Source organism: Saccopteryx bilineata, chromosome 3 (assembly GCF_036850765.1).
Source record: "Saccopteryx bilineata isolate mSacBil1 chromosome 3, mSacBil1_pri_phased_curated, whole genome shotgun sequence".
NCBI classification, from domain to species: domain Eukaryota; kingdom Metazoa; phylum Chordata; class Mammalia; order Chiroptera; family Emballonuridae; genus Saccopteryx; species Saccopteryx bilineata.
Genome location: NC_089492.1, coordinates 66460096 through 66480062, shown reverse-complemented (window position 1 = coordinate 66480062; position 19967 = coordinate 66460096). Strand labels below are relative to the sequence as shown.

The 19967-nt window shown below is 38.0% G+C and overlaps 1 protein-coding gene across 1 annotated transcript in view; it reads right to left on the bottom strand.

Moving 5' to 3' along the window:
• Nucleotides 1-19967, bottom strand: part of C3H8orf34 (chromosome 3 C8orf34 homolog) — a 401548-nt gene that overhangs the window by 151085 nt on the left and 230496 nt on the right. The window contains 1 exon segment of the mRNA XM_066264685.1: nt 13553-13688. Coding sequence (XP_066120782.1) covers nt 13553-13688 — 136 coding nt within the window.

Here is a 19967-nt window from a genome sequence, read left to right as displayed (position 1 = left end):
TCTTGAACGATGAATGTTCTTAAATGCATCAAGAATGGTGAACATTTCTCAGAAGATTCTCAATTAACTTTGCCCAGATTAATAAAAGATACCACTATCTATGGTAGCTATAGACTCACAAAATGTAATTCTTAAGACGTAAAAGTCAAAATTACACAGTTGAAAACAAGAAGTGGGGAGGAAGGGCAGTAACTCAGGTCTCCATGGAGATCTGAGATACACCTCTCCCTACTGAAGCTGAGAAAACACCCTACCCCCAGAGAGATTAATTGGCTAAAGAGACCTTCAGAGTCTCAGGTTACACCCACCGCATTCCTGGATACAGTTTCAAGGAAGACCCCTGCTGAGATCAGTAAACAAGACTATCACCTGTTAAGAAAACAAACAAATCAAGACTTCAAAGCTGCCCAAATCCGAAAGTGGATTACAGATAACAGCTCATACCAACTCAAGAAGACCTAGAAATAACTGAAAACTGGAGGCAGACAACACCAAGCCTAGACTCAACCAACTCTACAAATAAAAAACCCAAAAACAGACAATGAGAAGACAAAGAAGTGCAATCCAAATGAAACCACAAGAGATACCTTCAAAAGATGAACTGAGTGATATGGAAATAATCAAACTTCCAGATGTGGAGTTCAAAATAATGATTGGAAGGATGCTTAGGGATCTTAGAACAACAATGGATGGTCATTATGAACACCTAAATAAAGAAATAGCAAGTATAAAAAAGAATCAGTCGGAGATGACAAATAAAATATCAGAAATAAAGACCACAATGGAAGGAATTAAAAACAGGATAGATAGAGCTGAGGATCGAATCAGCGAGTTGGAGGACAACTTGAATGAAGGCATGAAAGCAGAGAAGAAAAGAGAAAAGAGACTCAAAAAGTCAGAGGAAAATCTTAGAGAGCTCTGTGACAACATGAAGAGAAATAATATCTTCATCATAGGGGTTCCTGAAGAAGAAGAAAAAGAACAAGGGATAAAGACTTTGTTCAATCATATCATAGCTGAAAACTTCCCTAAATTAATGCAAGAGAAACTCTCACAAGTCCAAGAAGCACAGAGGATTCCATTAAAGAGAAACCCAAAGAACCCTACACCAAGACACATCATAATTAAAATACCAAAGCGAAGCGATAAAGAGAAAATATTAAAAGCTGCAAGAGAAAAAAAAGTTATCACCTACAAAGAAGCCCTCATAAGGATGACATCCGACTTCTCAACAGAAACACTTGAGGCCAGAAGGGAATGGCAAGAAATATTCAAAGTAATGCAGAACAAGAACCTACAACCAAGACTACTTTATCCAGCAAGGCTATTGTTTAAAATCAAAGGAGAAATAAAAAGCTTCCCAGATGAAAAACAACTCAAGGAATTCAATACAACCAAACCAATGCTGCAGGAAATGTTAAGGAGCCTGTTATAAACAGATCAAAGTGGGAAAAGAATATAGCAAACAAAGGAATACACCTTTAAAGAAGAAAATGGCAATAAACAACTTGATATCAATAATAACCTTAAACGTAAATGGATTAAATGATCCAATCAAAAGGCATAGAGTAGCTGCGTGGATAAGAAAACAGGACCCATGCATATGCTGTCTACAAGAGACACACCTTAGAACAAAAGATACACATAGATTGAAGGTAAAAGGATGGAAAAAAACATTTCATGCAAACGGAAATGAAAAAAAAGCTGGGGTAGCAATACTTATATCAGACAAATTGGACTTTAAAACAAAGGATATAGTAAGAGATAAAGAAGGCCACTACATAATGATAAAGGGAGTAATCCAACAGGAAGATATAACTATTATAAATATCTATGCACCGAATATAGGAGCACCCAAATATATAAAGCAGACTTTGATGGATTTAAAGGGCGAGATCAACAGCAATACTATAATAGTAGGGGATTTCAATACCCCGCTAACATCACTAGATAGATCCTCAAGAAAGAAAATTAACAAAGATACAGCAGACTTATTGGAAACACTAGATCAACTCGATTTAATATATATTTTCAGAACCTTTCACCCTAAAGCAACAGAATATACATTCTTTTCAAGTGCTCATGGTATGTTCTCTAGGATAGACCACATGTTAGGGCACAAAAGTGCTCTCAACAAATTTAAGAAGACTGAAATCATATCAAGCACTTTCTCCAATCACAATGCCATGAAACTAGAAATGAACCACAACAGAAAAGCTCAAAAATTCTCAAACTCATGGAAACTAAATAGCAGGTTGTTAAATAATGAATGGATTAAGAATGAGATCAAAGAAGAAATAAAAAAATTCCTAGAAACGAATGACAATGAGCATACAACAACTCAAAATTTATGGGACACAGCAAAAGCAGTACTGAGAGGGAAGTTCATAGCACTACAGGAACACTTTCAGAAGCTAGAAAAAGCTCAAATAAACAACTTAACCCTGCATCTAAAAGAATTAGAAAAAGAACAGCAAGTAAAGCCCAAATGTAGTAGAAGGAAGGAAATAATAAAGATCAGAGCAGAAATAAATGACATAGAGGCTAAAGAAACAATACAGAGGATCAATGAAACTAGGAGCTGGTTCTTTGAAAAGGTAAACAAGATTGATGAACCTTTAAGTAGACTCACCAAGAAAAAGAGAGAGAGGACTCAAATAAATAAAATTAGAAATGAGAGAGGAGAAATAACAACTGACACAACAGAAATACAAAATATTGTAAGAAAATACTATGAAGAACTGTATGCCAAAAAACTAGACAGCCTAGATGAAATGGACAAATTCCTTGAAACATACAATCTTCCAAAACTCAATTTGGAAGAATCAGAAAACCTAAACAGACCAATTACAACAAATGAGATTGAAACAGTTATCAAAAAACTCCCAACAAAGAAAATTCCGGGGCCCGATGGCTTCACAACGGAATTCTACCAAATATTCAAAGAAAAACTAACTCCTATCCTTCTCAAACTATTTCAAAAAATTCAAGAGGAAGGAAGACTTCCAAGCTCCTTTTATGAGGCGAGCATAATTCTGATTCCAAAACCAGGCAAAGACAACACAAAGAAAGAAAAGTATAGGCCAATATCTCTGATGAATATAGATGCTAAAATCCTCAACAAAATATTAGCAAACCGGATCCAACAATATATGGAAAAAATCATACACCATGATCAAGTGGGATTTTTTCTGGGGAGGCAAGGTTGGTACAATATTCATAAATCAATCAATGTGATTCATCACATAAACAAAAAGAAGGAGAAAAACCATATGATAATTTCAATAGATGCAGAAAAAGCATTTGATAAAATCCAGCACCCATTCATGATCAAAACTCTCAGCAAAGTGGGAATACAGGGAACATACCTCAACATGATAAAAGCCATCTATGAGAAACCCACAGCCAACATCATACTCAATGGGAAAAAATTAAAAGCAATCCCCTTAAGATCAGGAACAAGGCAGGGGTGCCCCCTTTCACCACTCTTATTTAACATAGTCCTGGAAGTCCTAGCCACAGCAATCAGACAAGAAGAAGAAATAAAAGGCATTCAAGTTGGAAAAGAAGTAAAACTATCATTATTTGCAGATGATATGATATCGTATATAGAAAACCCTAAAGTCTCAGTCAAAAAGCTACTGGACCTGATAAATGAATTCAGCAAAGTGGCAGGATATAAAATCAATACTCAGAAATCAGAGGCATTTTTATACACCAAAAATGAACAGTCAGAAAGAGAAATTAAGTAAACAATCCCCTCACAATTTCAACCAAAAAAATAAAGTACCTAGGAGTAAACTTAGCCAAGGAGACTAAAGACTTGTACTCGGAAAATTACAAAGCATTGATAAAAGAAATCAAGGAAGATACAAACAAGTGGAAGCATATACCATGCTCATGGTTAGGAAGAATAAACATCATTAAAATGTTTATTTTACCCAAAGCAATATATAAATTCAATGCAATACCAATTAAAATACCAATGACATACTTCAAAGATATAGACCACATATTCCAAAAATTTATATGGAACCAAAAGAGAACACGAATAGTCTCAGCAATCTTAAAATAGAAGAATAAAGTGGGAGGTATCACACTTCCTGATTATCAGGTTATACTACAAGGCCACTGTACTCAAAACAGCCTGGTACTGGCATAAGAACAGGCATATAGATCAATGGAACAGAACAGAGAACCCAGAAATAAACCCACAGTTCTATGGACAACTGATATTTGACAAAGGATGTAAGGAAATACAATGGAGTAAAGACAGCCTCTTTAACAAATGGTGTTGAGAAAATTGGACAGCTACCTGCAAAAAAATGAAACTAGATCACCAGCTTACACCACTCACAAAAATAAACTCAAAATGGATAAAAGACTTAAATGTAGGCCGTGAAACCATAAGCATCTTAGAAGAAAACATAGGCAGTAAGCTCTCCGAGATCTCTTGGAGCAATATATTTGCTGATTTATCTCCACAGGGAAGTGAAATAAAAGACAGGATAAACAAGTGGGACTATATCAAACTAAAAAGCTTTTGCACAGCTAAAGACAACAAGAACAGAATAAAAAGACTAACTACACAATGGGAAAACATATTTGACAATATGTCTGATAAGGGGTTAATAACCAAAATTTATAAAGAACTTGTAAATCTCAACACCAGGAAGACAAACAATCCAATCCAAAAATGGGCAAAAGAGATGAATAGGCACTTCTCCAAAGAGGACATACAGATGGCCAATAGGCATATGAAAAAATGCTCAACATCACCAATCATTAGAGAAATGCAAATTAAAACCGCAATGAGATATCACCTCACACCAGCCAGAATGACGCTCATCAAAAAAACAACACAGAATAAGTGCTGGCGAGTATGTGGAGAAAAGGGAACCCTCCTGCACTGCTGGTGGGAATGCCGAGTGGTGCAGCCACTGTGGAAAACTGTATGGAGATTTCTCAAAAAACTGAAAATTGAACTGCCTTTTGACCCAGCTATCCCACTTTTAGGAATATACCTCAAGGACACCATAGAATGGCTCCAAAAGGAGAAATGCACCCCCATGTTTGTGGCAGCATTGTTCACAATAGCAAAGATCTGGAAAAAGCCCAAGTGTCTGTCAGAGGACGAGTGGATTAAAAAGCTTTGGTACATATATACTATGGAATACTACTCAGCCATAAGAAATAATGATATCAGATCATTTACAATAACATGGATGGACCTTGATAACATTATATGGAGTGAAATAAGTAAATCAGAAAAAACTAAGAACTATATGAATCCATACATAGAAGGGACATAAAAATGAGACTCAGACATGAACAAGAATGTGATGGTAACAGGGGTGAGGGTTGGGGGAAGGGGGGATGGGGTGAAGAAGGAGAGAGGGGTTGGGGGAGGGGAGGGGCACAAGAAAACCAGATAGAAGGTGACAGAAGACAATTTAACTTTGGGGGAGGGGTCCACAGCACAATCAAATGTCAAAATAATCTAGAGATGTTTTCTTCAACATATGTACCCTGATTTATCAATGTCACTGCATTAAATTTAATAAATAAATTTAAAAAAAAGAGCTAGCCATCCACTCCACTATAATCCCAAGGCAGAACTTCTTGTCCCCCATGACAAAGGGGAAATTGAGGTTTAGAGAGGTTAAGTGATTTTCCAAAGTTGTTCAGTGACCAAACTGAGATTCCAACTCTTGCCTCCCTTGCTCTAAAGCCCCAGCTTTTTGTCACATAGTGAGAAAGCAGCTTTTTAGATTGTATGTGTGCTCACGTGCACACCTGTGCATTTAAGGGCCCCTCTCCCTCAAGAATCACAAAACAGTTACTAGAAGAAGTGGGCACAGGGAGGATCTTGCATTGATTTATAAATAAAAGAAAAACTATGAAATTACTGCTAAAAACTAAGAAAAAGTGGCCCCCAGTTTCAAACTACATTTTGTTGCTCTCATTTCTCCCTTCATGTAGAACTGGAATCAGCAATAAAAGTCATATATCAATATTTCCGAGGGTGTTGACTTTTCCCACAGCCACAGCCCCCCCATACCCTAACCATCAATCAGATGGTGCATAACTTAGCCACCTTCTCATGCTTTATTTTTCCCATAGCACTATAAACATCTGATACTTGGGTTGCACTTATTTGTTCACATGTCTTTTTCTAGCTAGAATGTAAGTTCCTAGAGGACAGGGGTGTTAAATTTTATTTTCAGTGCTTATCACAGTACTCGACACAGAATGTGTATTCCATAAATGCATTTTGGTTCAAATTAAAACTAAATATTTTTGTCACTTCATACATGGCAGCGGGTGCTGCATTACATTCATGACTCAAAAGAAAATTTTATGAAAACCTTTTAACTTTAAACAAGGGATAGTAGTCTCTTCTGGTTCTTATCCATTTTCCTTCATGTCAGTTTTGCTTACTTTTCCTTCCAATGGGAGCTTGCTGATTTCAACCCTTATAAAAACAGGTGAAAAAAAAAGAAAAATGCATAGGGAAGTGAAACAGAATATAATGTGTAATTAATTGTGTGGGTTTCCTCAAGTCAACTAGTAAGTCCTAAGATAGACGGTTTGAAATTAGTGCACATTTACAAGGTTTGACATTTATCTTTTCTTCAGCATGCCATCAGCAATGACAATTTGCTTTGGCTTTATCTAGTCAACACACAACTAAACTCAACATTTTAATGTCCTGACGTTTAGGAGAATGATGAACAACTTTTGTTACAATGACATGAGGCAATTCAGTTAAAAATCAGCAGGCTCTTTGGAAATCAATAGCTCCTAGCGTTCTCATGCTGTAGTTTCTGAGCCAATATCACCACATGTTCTCTATAATCCAATTTCTTTTAAAATGGCTTTCAGTTCCTTTTCTTGTGCACTCTTAATATTAAGCATTAATGAATGCAAACACTTGCACCATCGAAAACAAATATCATCTTACACCCGGAGAGCCCTGTCAGGAGTCCACAAAAACAAGATTTAACTTTTCAGAATGGCCATTAGCAGAAAGAATTAATAGATGGTCTTTCCAGAAAAATGGCTTATAAACATGACTGAAATAGTAATTTGGTACCTTGATATCAGCATTTGCCTGTTTGTTATACTTATTTTAACTGTGAAAATCATAAAAGTTTTGCTGACAATTCCTGATTATTTGAATTACTGCCCTATTGACACTATTTTATGATTGATATAACTCAATGTGACTCTTAGGCAACAAATGAAACTTGTTTTGCCCATACTGTTCAAGGATCTATAGCTGTGTTGGTGGGATCTGCCAATCTGCTAAAAGTCAAGCCAAAACATTCAATGAATATATATTATTAAAAACCTATCTGTAATGAATAAGATGGTCAATTATAAGGGCACTGTTATATCCTCTACAGAAAATTCTTTCTTTGCTTGAAAGTGTAGTTTTATAATGACTTCTTTTCCTTATAGTCTGACAGGAAAACATTAGATATTCCGGGTTAATTTTTTTTTATTATTATTCATTTTTAGAGAGAGAGAGAGAAAGGAGAGAGAGAGAAAGAGGTGGGGAGGAGCAGGAAGCATCAACTCCCATATGTACCTTGGCCAGGCAAGCCCAGGGTTTCAAACCGGTGACCTCACCTTTTCCAGGTCAACACTTTATCCATTGCATCACCACAGGTCAGACCTCTGAGTTAAAATTTTAATACATGTTTGTGATGACATATCTGTTAGCCATGCATTTTTCCTCTTGCTAGAGGATTCATTTCTTTGATTAAATCACAAAATTTATAGCAATGTCTATATCTGACTAAAGTCACCACGAGTTGTGAAAGTAACACTATTCTGGATAATTTCTCAGCTTAAAAACCCAAGGTTTCTTCCATCTGCATTTTTAAACCATGTGATCTTATTTCTTATAACTATACTAATAAATATTGACATTCTTGATATTTTAGTCCCTTGGTTGCACATAAAACATTACAGAGAAATTTAATGTGGTTGGATTCCTCTTGTCCTGATGTCTTATAAAGTAGAAGTCCCCTCAGTGGTTACGTGTATCTTACATCCCTCAATTTTTTCCAGTAGACTGTATCAGCTTCATTACAGATCATGTCTTCTAAAGAAGTAGGTCATGAATGGGAAGGACTCTGCTCTGTGGCCTTTGGCTGTATGCCCTCAGCTTGATATCCCATAAATGTTCTGGACATATCATATGCATACTCACTTTGAACTACTGTGACCCATAAGTAGCTCATGAGTGTTGCAGTATTTGAAAAAGAGATTAAAGTAAATGACAACCCAAAGAGTAGACTGCACCTTTTGACAGCAACTTGAGCACTGACAGATTTTTTTGCAGAAACTCTGAACATCACTTGAATCTCACTGACTCTAAATTGAGGTTGTTGACAGTACCTCAGTGCTACAGTATTATTTCAAGATCACAACACACCCAATAAGCTCTCTTACTACATTTTGCCTCTAGAGTTCTAGGGGGAAAATGATTCCTTGACCTTAACACTCTAAGAAACAACAAAAAAACAAACAAATAAAAATATCTTTACCTTACACTGTTCTATTGAACACAGGGAATCCTGGAAGGTGAACCATAGTTTTCTCCTCAGTCAATTAGAAGCCTAAGGCAGGAGAAACTTCCTGAATGTCAGGAAAATGAGGTTCTTTTTTTCCTTAATACCTGACCACTTTCATGTGGGTCTCTCAAAAAGATGTTAAAAAAAAAAAAAAGCTCAGAGCATTTGAATCTGCTTAAGTATTTACATGGTATTATGCCAGTGAATGAGAGGAAGAGAGGAGGAAGTCCCTTGAACCCGGAAAGCCTTGCACTGTGAACACTTTGCTAGTTGCCATCGTACACGTTGGCCTGCCCAGTGCTCTCAAACCTCTTTAGAAATTATCTCCAGAATAATTCATGTAAATGAACTCCATTTTACTAAAAGGGACCAGATTTTCTGAATATTTGCATAATTTTCCCAAGATGACACACTAGGTACTTAGAGTATGGACATTAGATCCCTTGGTCAGACTTCAGAAGAGGGTGTCTTTGTATTCTACCTTTGGTGTAAAGCCAGGAAAGGTCTTGGTAAGTACATAGTACAACTTGACATTAATTATGCTGAATTTTCTGAGCCATTAGCCCTACACTGTCTCCAATTCAGTAAGATCTGGAATTAAATACCCATCCCAGGTCCAAAATCTAATGTCCAGCTTCCTATATGAAGCCCACACCATCTCTCACAGATCTCTTCCAGGCTGGTACCAGTGCCCACAGAGAGCAGCAGTGGGAATGGGCATAGTTCTTTAAATGAAGCCACTCTTTTCTTCATGTTGGTTTAGATTGCAAAGATGGATTTCTGATTGACTCACTCTGAGTTTGGAGAGATTGCCTGGTCATTCTAAGACTATAGCCTGGCTACCATAATCCCTGCTGTAACTTAGTACCCTGAGACAGTATCTGCCTGCACCAGATCCTTCTCACAGTGGCCTGGCCAGGCTCCTCACTCTGCACTCCTCCACTCCTAATTCACTGTTTACCTGTGGAGTTCCAATGTTTCTATAGAACAGAGGTGCCAAACAAGGGTCTGCAGAGGCCATACAGGCAGTGTAATGAGTGAAGCCTAATGACAGACAGTTGAAAGTCCACTAGAGCATAACTGCTGGGTCTATGGCTCCAGTGGAGAAAGCCACCAGTGGGTGACCATTTGAGAATGTGGGTCATGTTGTCCCCTTTCTGGATTTTTAAGAGAAGATAAAACTCCTTTTCTCTCTCTCTCTCTCTCTCTCTCTCTCTCTCTCTCTCTCTCTTTATAAAATTAGTAACTAATCTAGTGGTATTTTTAACTGTTATAGAAATACACAAACCTGGACATTACCCACAGTCCTTCAGTTTAGGACTTCTGCCTCAGATAATTGCTCAGCCCTGGCTTAGAGAGTATTATTCTCACAGACTTAAAAAGCCTTACTCCCAACTAAAGGAGGTGAGTCAGCAATACAAATTGATGTTTGAGAATTAATTATGGAAAATTCTGATAACCACATCAATGCATTACCCGAGGAATGTACTCTAAGTAATATCAGGAGACGATTTCCCAGGAGTCTCTCATGTTTCTACACATCTTGTGACCAGAGACACTGACAGCCTTTGTTTCAGACTCTGTTCAGGAACAAACAGCCCTGGAACAGAGATATAGAGTCTATCTTTTGAGCAACGCTAATTTCTCATTGTAAAAAATTCCTACTTCCTAAAATCAGGGTTCCTCTCATATACTACAACCTATTGCCTTATTTGCATCAGCCTGAGAGATCTGTGGCTCACGGATCCAGTGAAAAGGCTAACATTCTGACAACTGTTACTGCTGTGTGTACCAAGTGCTTGGTTTCTGATCCCGGAGTTTCATGTCTTCTCCCAGCTTCCATAAAACATTGTCAGATTAATAAATTGTGTTGCAAATAAGGTCAAATCTCAGGTCTTTTATAGTTCTTGCAAATTGATACTAATTTTTCTTCTACTCTACACTCTGGCTAGAGCAGCTACTCTACAGTTAATAGCCTGCTGCCTTCTATGCTAGTCTTGGACAGTGTTGGACAAATGATTTTGTAAAATTTATATTTTTGGGATTTGCTCAATTTTGTTAGAAATGGCCACTGCCCACGTGAATGGTGCTGCCAGGTGAAACTGCTAATTACCTTCCTGTTTGGGAAGGGGCTTTGTTTTGCTAATGTTGCTGGAGGAGGGGTTTTAGTGCCCAGAAAAATTTGTGAGGAAAAGGAGGCCATGTTTTGCAGACTTTGTGCAAAGAGAAGGAGATAGGGAACCAGAGGGGGCTGAGGCTGGTGGGGGGCCTTTGATTCTAGGAAAAACCAGAAAAGATTCTCCTGGTTATGGAAACGGAGAATATGTGAGTGGGTTTTGGTGCCCTCTGTATTTGTTTTTACTAGCTGGCTGGTTGTGAGGCTAGGATAAAGGTATGGCCCACCAGTTTTTGGCTCCGAAGTTTCTTTACCTTCTGACCTCTGACCGAATCTAATGTGAACCTGCACATGCCTGGCCATGACAGCTGTGGCTACTGGCCATACAGACAAACAAGCATGCAACAAGTGTGTTAGGCTTGCTCGCTTGTACTTGGCCTGAATGGTGCATGAGTGTGGGGCAGCACTCTGTGTGTATTGTCCATGTAAAGTTGCAGGTGCTTGCCTTCAGGGCGGCAGATTGTAAATTGCCTGCTGCCATTGGGAGGGGCCATTGTTGTTACTGTTTGCTAGAGAAGGGGTTTCCCCTCCCCCAGTCTGTTTTGTTTGTGAGTCCTGAGAGAGAGAGAGAAGCAGTTTGCCCTGCCTGCTTGCTCATCCGCCATTGCAAGACTCTAATAAATGAAATGACCCAGCATCCTCTGGCTCCACAGTTCGTTTACTGTCTGCCCAAATTCAATGCAAATCTGCATGGCCACAGCCACCGGCCTTACAGCTGGTTACCACATTTCCCAGAATCAATATATCTCTATCTTGCTTTTGAAAGTACAACATTGCTTTATGCTCCATCAAAACAATCATGGGCCCTGGCCTGTTGGCTCAGTGGTAGAGCATCGGCCCAGCATGTGGAAGTCCTGGGTTCAATTCCCGGTCAGGGCACACAGGAGAAGCACCCATGTGCTTCTCTACCCTTCCCCTTCTCCTTCCTCTCTATCTCTCTCTTAAGCTCCCACAGCTAAGGCTGTACTGGAGCAAAAGTTGGCCTGGGTGTTGAGGACGGCTCCATGGCCTCTGCTCCAGGCGCTAGAATGGCTCTGGCACAAGGAAGCAACACTCCAGATGGAAAGAGCATCGCCCCCTGGTGGGCATGCTGGGTGGATCCTGCTTAGGCACATGCGGGAGTCTGTCTGACTGCCTCCCCACTTCTAACTTGAAAAAATACAAAACAAAAATAACAATCATGAACTCCCATCATTTCAAACACTTCAATCTCTTTCTTTCTCATTTTTTCTATTATAGCCTCCATCTTTGCCTTCAGAGAATAGCTTGGTGCTTAGCAATGAAAGAAAAGGACTAAGCCAACACTGTCAAGGTATACTGCTTGGGTTTGAAACTATTGCCACCTACTGGCGGTGTTCCCTTCAACAAGTCATTTAATCACTTCATGCCTCAGTTTCCTTATCTATAAAGTGAGGATAATAATAACTAATACCTAGCATTATTTGATAACTAAATATTTTTATATTTAATGTGCTTAGAATAGTACCTGTACATAATGAGAATGCAATAAACATAACCAATTGCTCACTGACTATATCTTCAATACACTCAGTAAAGGGCTCACCTTAAAAGCAGATTGTTTGCAATTTACAATCTAACTGTAGTACTGAAAAGATGAATAGTAAATCATTTAGGGTTGTGTATGTGAGTGGTCTTTTCTAAATTCAAATCCATAGGCTTTCCCTTTTGAAAAACCAATCTTCTCCAAATGGCATGAAGGACCAAGCAACAATGCCTCTCCAGTCAAATTATAAATATACAAATGTACAAATAAAGGTTTTATTTAAAGTGTCAAACTACTCTTTCATAGATATAGCTTTGTATACTGAGGATGCCTAACTATCATCTCATAAACATTACCCGTTTTTTCCATAGGCATAACCAAAAACTCAATTCACCCACATATTTCTTGTCTGAAGCAATTATTTCCATTGGTGTTTTCACTGTGAGATGGCACAATTAAAATAAAAACTCCAAAGGAGTGAAAGGGAAAGAGGAAACCTACAAATATCTGATTTGATTTCCCTGCACTTCCCCCTTCCCTATTTCCAAGCAGCTAATCCCCTCTCAAACAGAACAATAGAATAGCTAGACATAAATAAAAGGAGATAAAACTGGCCAGCCAGTGCATTGTTCTTGCTAATCTGCACCATTTACATAAGGGTTAGAAGGCTTGTTTTATCATTTAAACAGGCTTAAAAACCTCTTTGCAAATGAGATTTAGTTCCTACAAAAGAATGAATTCTAGCTGTTTGGTGAGTTTCTGGGAGACCAGCACAGGGAGCTGACTTGGCAGTAACTTAAGCTACTTCTTTGGCTCCATGCAGTATATGCAAAGATTGCTTCCAGCTGCCAAAACTGAAAAGCGTCAAGCTGATTAAATTCTTTCCATGAGGTGAACAGGATAAGGAGCAGGTCAAGAGGCCAATAACATTAGATCTTAGACTGTACCTGGGCAAACTTGCGCTTTAAAAGTGGCTTTGAACTTTTAAAGTCTCTTGAATCTTCCTTTGAAAGGGAACAGAAGGGCAGACAGCAAATGAAATTCAGAAACAGAAAGACTTCAAACTGCGAAGCGAAGACAGTCTAAACCCTTTGATTCATTGTTGGTCTGAGTGGCACTGGGCACAAGGATAAATGGCACAATGAACTCCCTTGCCAATGTTAGCACAAAGATAACCAGAAGGAAAAGATTTTCTTTACACATAATACACACTCTGCATCAAAGTCTTAGATTTAAAAAATCAAATTCCCATTTATATATACTATACCTATCTATGATTTGTTTTACCTGGCACACCTTGAACAGATGTTCAGTGTGACCTTGGCCTGAGGTTCAGCAGGGTGAGTAGCACGTCCTTGGTTAAATTTGCTTCCAGAAGGTACCGGAGTAGTTACTCCCTCCATTCTTAAATCATCAAGGTCCTCTGTAACAACACAAACAATTATGGAGAGAAAAATTAATTTTAATAGTGTTAAGTAGAAAAGTTCATGTTTTAGGTGTCTGCAAGTAGTTTGTAAAGTAAAACATTACATTTCCGCTGTGTAGAAATCTTACTTCATGCATCAATTATTTTTTAATCATTTCTAGATGTAGTTGGGAGACAAATTACATGAGAAGAGTTACAGGAAACCAAACCACAACCTCTGCAGCAACTGGCCCAAAATGGTCGACACTTGGTCAATGACCACCAGCTTCCCTATTTTTGCCTTTGCTTCCAACTCGGAACCAACCAGAAAAAAGACAAATATGTGCTAAAACTGATTACATAAGATCCTTTGCTTCTAATTAATCTGCCCCCTGCTTTCTCATCCAACAATTTCCAACCAGAACATATCTGAAGCTTTCTCTTTTTCCACTCTAAACCTTTCCTTTTTGTCTGCATCTGGGGAGAACAACAGAATACCAGACTAGCCATGCCCCAGCTGTTCACCGAAGTCCATTCTTATTTTTCCCAGATTCTTAATCAAGACTTAAAAGATCTAACTAAGACTGCCTTGTAATTCAGTCCTGATACAATAGTACATGATCTCCTGCTTTATTCAGAGAACAAAGAATTTTATAAATCTGTATATGTTTAATGTATTGATAATTTTAGAGAGACAGAGAGAGGAAGAGAGAGAGAGAGGAAGAGAGAGAGAGAGAAAAAGAAGCATTCATTTGTTGTTTCACCTAGTTGTGCATTCATTTGTTGCTTCCCATATCTGCCCTGACTGGGGATCGAACCTGCACCGTTGGTGTTTCAGGATGAAACTCTAACCAATGTCCAGGGCAACAAGGAATCTTATAAAAGGGTTCCATTTACTTGCTCTCAGACTTAGCAAAAAAGGTACATAAAGTTTCAAAAGATAAATAATGATTTTGCCAAAACTCAATCTATAATTAAGGTTATAATAGAGAGAGGGCAATCACTCTCCCTTGATAAGGCTACAGACTACTCAAACATCTTAGACCTCTCATAAAACAACTGAGAGGATTTCTACACCTAACTGGATATTGCAAACAACAAGTGTCAAATTTTCCTGAGATTGTGACAACTCTCAGTCTAAATCATGACCTGTCCTTCTATAATCTGAAGAAGGTTTGTCAGCAGAACCCTTCCATAGGAACTCCCAACTAAAAATCCTTTCATCTATATGAGCAATCTAGGCAGCCCTCAGGGTTTCAACTCAGCTTCAGGGGAGTCATCAAAAACTCTTCTCCTCGACCTGGTTGCAAAGGCTTATTCCCCTCTTTTGGGGAAACTGCTGCTACTTCCTTCAACATTTTCCTTAACTGGTTATAAGTTTCCCTCATGATCTCATGGTTATTCACGCAATACAGACATTACCATTGCCTGAGAACATACAGCACTTTTCGGCTAGCTAATTAACTTCTCATGAGAATCTGTTAAACTCTCCCTCTCACATTATTCTTTACCACCGCAACACCCCAATCCTATCAGATGAAGGGAACTTCACGATTTTCTTACTTCAGTTAGAGAACTTGCCTAAATTACTCAGCTTTTTTTTTTTAAAAGAACTCCCATTGAGAACTTGCCCTAATATTATTTGTTGATAGATCATACATCAATACCTAAAACTGGAATGGAAAATGTTATCACCAACTTAAACTGCCTTTAGAATATTGTACAATCCTTTGCATTATTGCACTTACTTAAGCTTGTCAACTAGCCAAAGACCACAAAATAAATATATTCACAAGAACTTTTTTTTTTTAATATGAGTTTGGGAAGCTATAGAAACAAAGGTGCTCTCAAATGCTGAAAACCCTATCAAAAGTGAACAAACTATTTAAGACACATTTAGATATACTCCTACTACATAAACATGTCATTATTATAAAAGTAGGGGCTCATAAAAAATAAATAACAATGAAGCAAAAAGGAAATACTCTGCTGATCATTTGGCAAAACAGCAGCCTTAACCAAGATTATCATTCTATCTAAACTCTTAAAGGATATATCCTTGAAGGAACTCAAATAAGCTGCTGGGTGATACTCAATGGTTTCAAATGGATAGTAGCTAAATTTCCCCATAAAACTACTTATTGCGGTACAGATAAATTAGTAAATGTTTGAAATCAACATGGCTAGGGAAATTTTCAGAGACAGTGGGGGTCATTTTTAAGTCATGTGTCCTTTATCAACAACATCATTCTAGAAAAACTATAAGGTGAGAATGGTCAGGAACCAAAGCTTTAAGGGCAGTTTGAGCACTAGATGAATTCTATGCAGCTTCCGCACTCCATAAGATTTTAATGTCTTAGTTATTATATGTCTATTTTCAAGATGGTTTGAAACATCTTTTTGGCAAAAAAGCTAAAGTCTTTATAGTTGCTAAAAAGCTGCCTAATTTTTTGTTTTCAATTTTGGAAATACAAACTTTTATATTAAGTATCCAAGGTACACACTTCACAAGAAACACTATAAAAGAACTCTTTACTCAGAAAGCGTGCTGCTCTTACCACATACAAACTTCTGGAAAGGTGGAAACAATGACAGTCTTAAATAAATTTAACAAAATTTTCAGAAACAGTTGAGCTCCCCTGGGCAAAGGTAGACCCACTTGCCCTTCGTCAGCAGCATGGTTCACTCTGTGGGGGATACATTGTTTACTTCCCTATGAACTGGGAACTGGAAGGCCAATGTGCTTCAGGATTTTACCTATGACACTGAGCTCTACCCTCTGTATGCAGACATGTAAAATATTGCAAGAGACCCATGTACAATACCCAGTCCTATCACCAAGAGGTTAGGGTCATGTTCAAAATGTCTCTTTAAACAGCCTGTTCATGATATTCATCTGTAAGATTTTGTTTGTTGGAAAATATATCTGATAAAAAATGCTTTTGAACCTCATGGAGGAGATTTTATCAAATACCGTTAACAATAAATAGAGAGTGAAATTCCCTGGAGTAAATCCTTGAGTTCACATTTCACAACTAAAGAAGCAGCCCAGAATCAACAGAACAAGAAGCCCCTTATAGCAAGAGACGCCAAACAGAATTCTTCAGAACAATCTGATGACCTCGGATAGTGGACAGCTTTTGCCCAAGATGTTGTATCAAAACCCCTACTAATTCCTATTTTGTTTCTTATTCTGCTTACTTCTAATCATTATTCTCATTTTCTATAGAATCCTGGTTGTTGCCCAAACATGATAGTCCTTTTTCCTCTTCTCTTTTGTTCCTAATAAAATTGCTAGATTGGAACATAATCATTCTAACACCAATCTCAGATCATCTAGCTAATTTAAAGCCTTGGTTCCTTCACTTCATGAACAATTCTTTTTTTCTGGGTACCTGTGTGTTCCTACCTGATACAGCTCCCTTTGCAGCCAGGATAGATAGGTTTGCTTCCCTCATACTAAGAGCTCATGCACTTTAGGAATAGTATTACAAAAATAACCTGTATACAGACACTCTAATTCTATAAATCATCAAACTGGAAATTATAATTCAGACATGAGCTCCAAATGAGGATACACTTGATTATTCAGGCGCTTTAACTGGAGGAGTTACTGATTCATTGCTTCTGTAAACAATCAAAGCAGTGCCTTCAATAATAGGGATCATACAAACAAAAGGCTGCAAGACATGTATCATTTTAACTGACAGATGTTATACATGATATTACCTCTACCCTAGATGAAAAAAAGATCAGTCTCAATTCCTTTGCAAGAATAGTGATGAACAATCTAGAATTCATGTTCACTACTCATGGCAGTATCTGTGCCATTGGTAATACTGCTTGCTGTATTTGGTTCAACAAAACAGGCAAGGTAGAAAAGGTTCTATATTATCTTAAGAAAAAAAGCTACCTGGCTCTCTAAGATTGTTCCTTATGACCTTTGGGATTATTCTCTTAACCTTAGTTGAATAGTTCAGATTTTTGGTTCTCAAGCATCTTAAATGGACTTTTAATTGTCCTTGTTTTTATCATAGTGGTCGTGATGCCAGTCCATTGAATGCGATCATGTTCACAGTGAATCTTAGTGCTGATACAAGTCTTAAAAGCTTCTGTACAACACTGTCGCGGCAGATGACCACCATGATAATACAATATCAAAAAGTTGAGGAGCCCTTGTGATACAATTGACTACAGAGATCAGTGAATACTCCTCCAGAATACCAGTGATCTGGATCTCTAGTCTAACCTTTTGACCAACTTCCTGCAAGAAAAAGAATAAACAAAAGAAGGAACTGAGTGACTGAAGAGAAAAACAGACAATAAATAGATCACATATGATATCTGAACAGTAACCTAAAACTTCTGCTGGAATTAACAAGATCTGTAGCAGCTGCCCAAAACATTTAGTACTTGGTTAATATAGGCCAGTGTCCCTCCTTTACCCCCATTTCCAACTCAGAATCAACCAGAGAAAGCCAAGTATGCTCCCCAAGTCATTTGTGTAAGATAGTCTGCTTCTAGTTAGCCTGCCTCCAGCCTCCCCATGTCAACTTCCAATAAGAACATACCTCAAGCCACCCTTTACTTTTTTTTGTTGTTGTTGTTATAAAGCTTTCCCACTTTGCTACCCACCTTTGGGTCCCTGGCAAGTGCAAGTGATAGTGGCTGACCACCTTACTATGAGAAGCTCTGAGTAAATAGACTCTGTTCTCATTCAGATGGTCTTCATTTATCTCCTTAAGGGCAACTTCAAAAATATAAAGCTTTGCCATACGGAAGAGATTTCATAGTTCCCACTGTGGCGTCACAAAAGAAATGGGTCTAAGAAGAGAGAAGGGTATTTCTGGGTGCCTACATAACAATCTTCTCACGTTTATAGCTGTTCAAAGATCTGTTGTATATGGCTATGTGGGAGAAGTGAGTATCCCATCTCAGAAGTGTTTAAAGCAGAGGTTGGATAATTATTTATGGTAGATGACTTAAAATTTTGCATAAGTATTGTACTACATGATCTCTCTAGTTGAGTCCAAATCTAAGCTTCTCTCAAACTTTCTCATTACAACTGCATGATGGGTTTACGGCATATCTAATATAAAAAGAGGAAATTGAATGTTTAAAAACAGATTGTTTAAATAAAGCAATCTCATGGAGGCCCTATTGCTATGAATTAGACCAAAAGCTGCTTCCTCGGTTTTATTTTTTGAGTTGCAAAGCACCCCACACTGATTTATTAATGAAGTGGGTACTGAGTTATTCTTCATACTGACATGAAGAAATTATGTGGTTTATTCTGCACTAGGAAGTAGACATGATGGCTACCCCTTACCTTCAAGGCTAAACCCACAGTATCTACTGGCTTCTGCACTACTTTTTCTACTAATAAGACGAGTGGTACAGATAATTACCTAAGCGTTTGTAGGTTACTTGACATATGCAGAGAAAGTAATAAGACATGAATTGTATGACTGCATTTATGAAGATTGCTTAGCCACTTCATCCCAGCTGGGTCTCACTTCCTTTTATGCAACTCAGAATAGCTGTCACAGTATGGGGTGGGGGAAGATCCCAGAGTAAGAAGCCTTCTGGAATCCATTAATTGTTCAGTGAGACTTCAGGTTGCTGCAAGCTGAAACTCAGCAACTGCAATGGCCTTGAAAGTGTCAGGTGCAACTATGACAATGGCTGTGAAACTGGCTCCTGCAGTCTTAGGAGAGGTCTTACCCAGATAAATTTCATTCCTTCATTTTCTCTTTACCAGTATCACTCTCTCAAGGAATACCAGTGAGCTTCCTTACCGAGCTCTAAAGGGTGATACAACCATAAAAAATCTTGCATCCAGTTCAGTCATGAAATAATCTATGTTTAGTTTACAAAGAACAAAAATTAAAAAAAACAAAATCAGGTCTTCATAATTCCATTTCCTTAATAACTCTTAAGGGAGCAGGTGTCTAGAATTAAATAAGCAAGAAAAAATACAGAAATGCCTATACTTAGAAAAATTTAAAAAGTTTGCATAGACTGAAAGAGAGGAGAAAAACAAATTAAAGAATTTGAGTAAGAGCCTGTCCAAGGAATTTTTAATGCTGGGTATGTCAAGGAAGAAAATGCCAGGAACTTTTTGTTTGTTTGTTTGTTTTAATTTTTTTTTAATTTATTCATTTTAGAGAGGAGAGGGAGAGACAGAGAGAGAGAGAGAGAAAGAGAGAGAGAGAGAGGAAAGACAGAGAGAAAGAAGGAGGGGAGGAGCTGGAAGCATCAACTCCCATATGTGCCTTGACCAGGCAAGCCCACGGT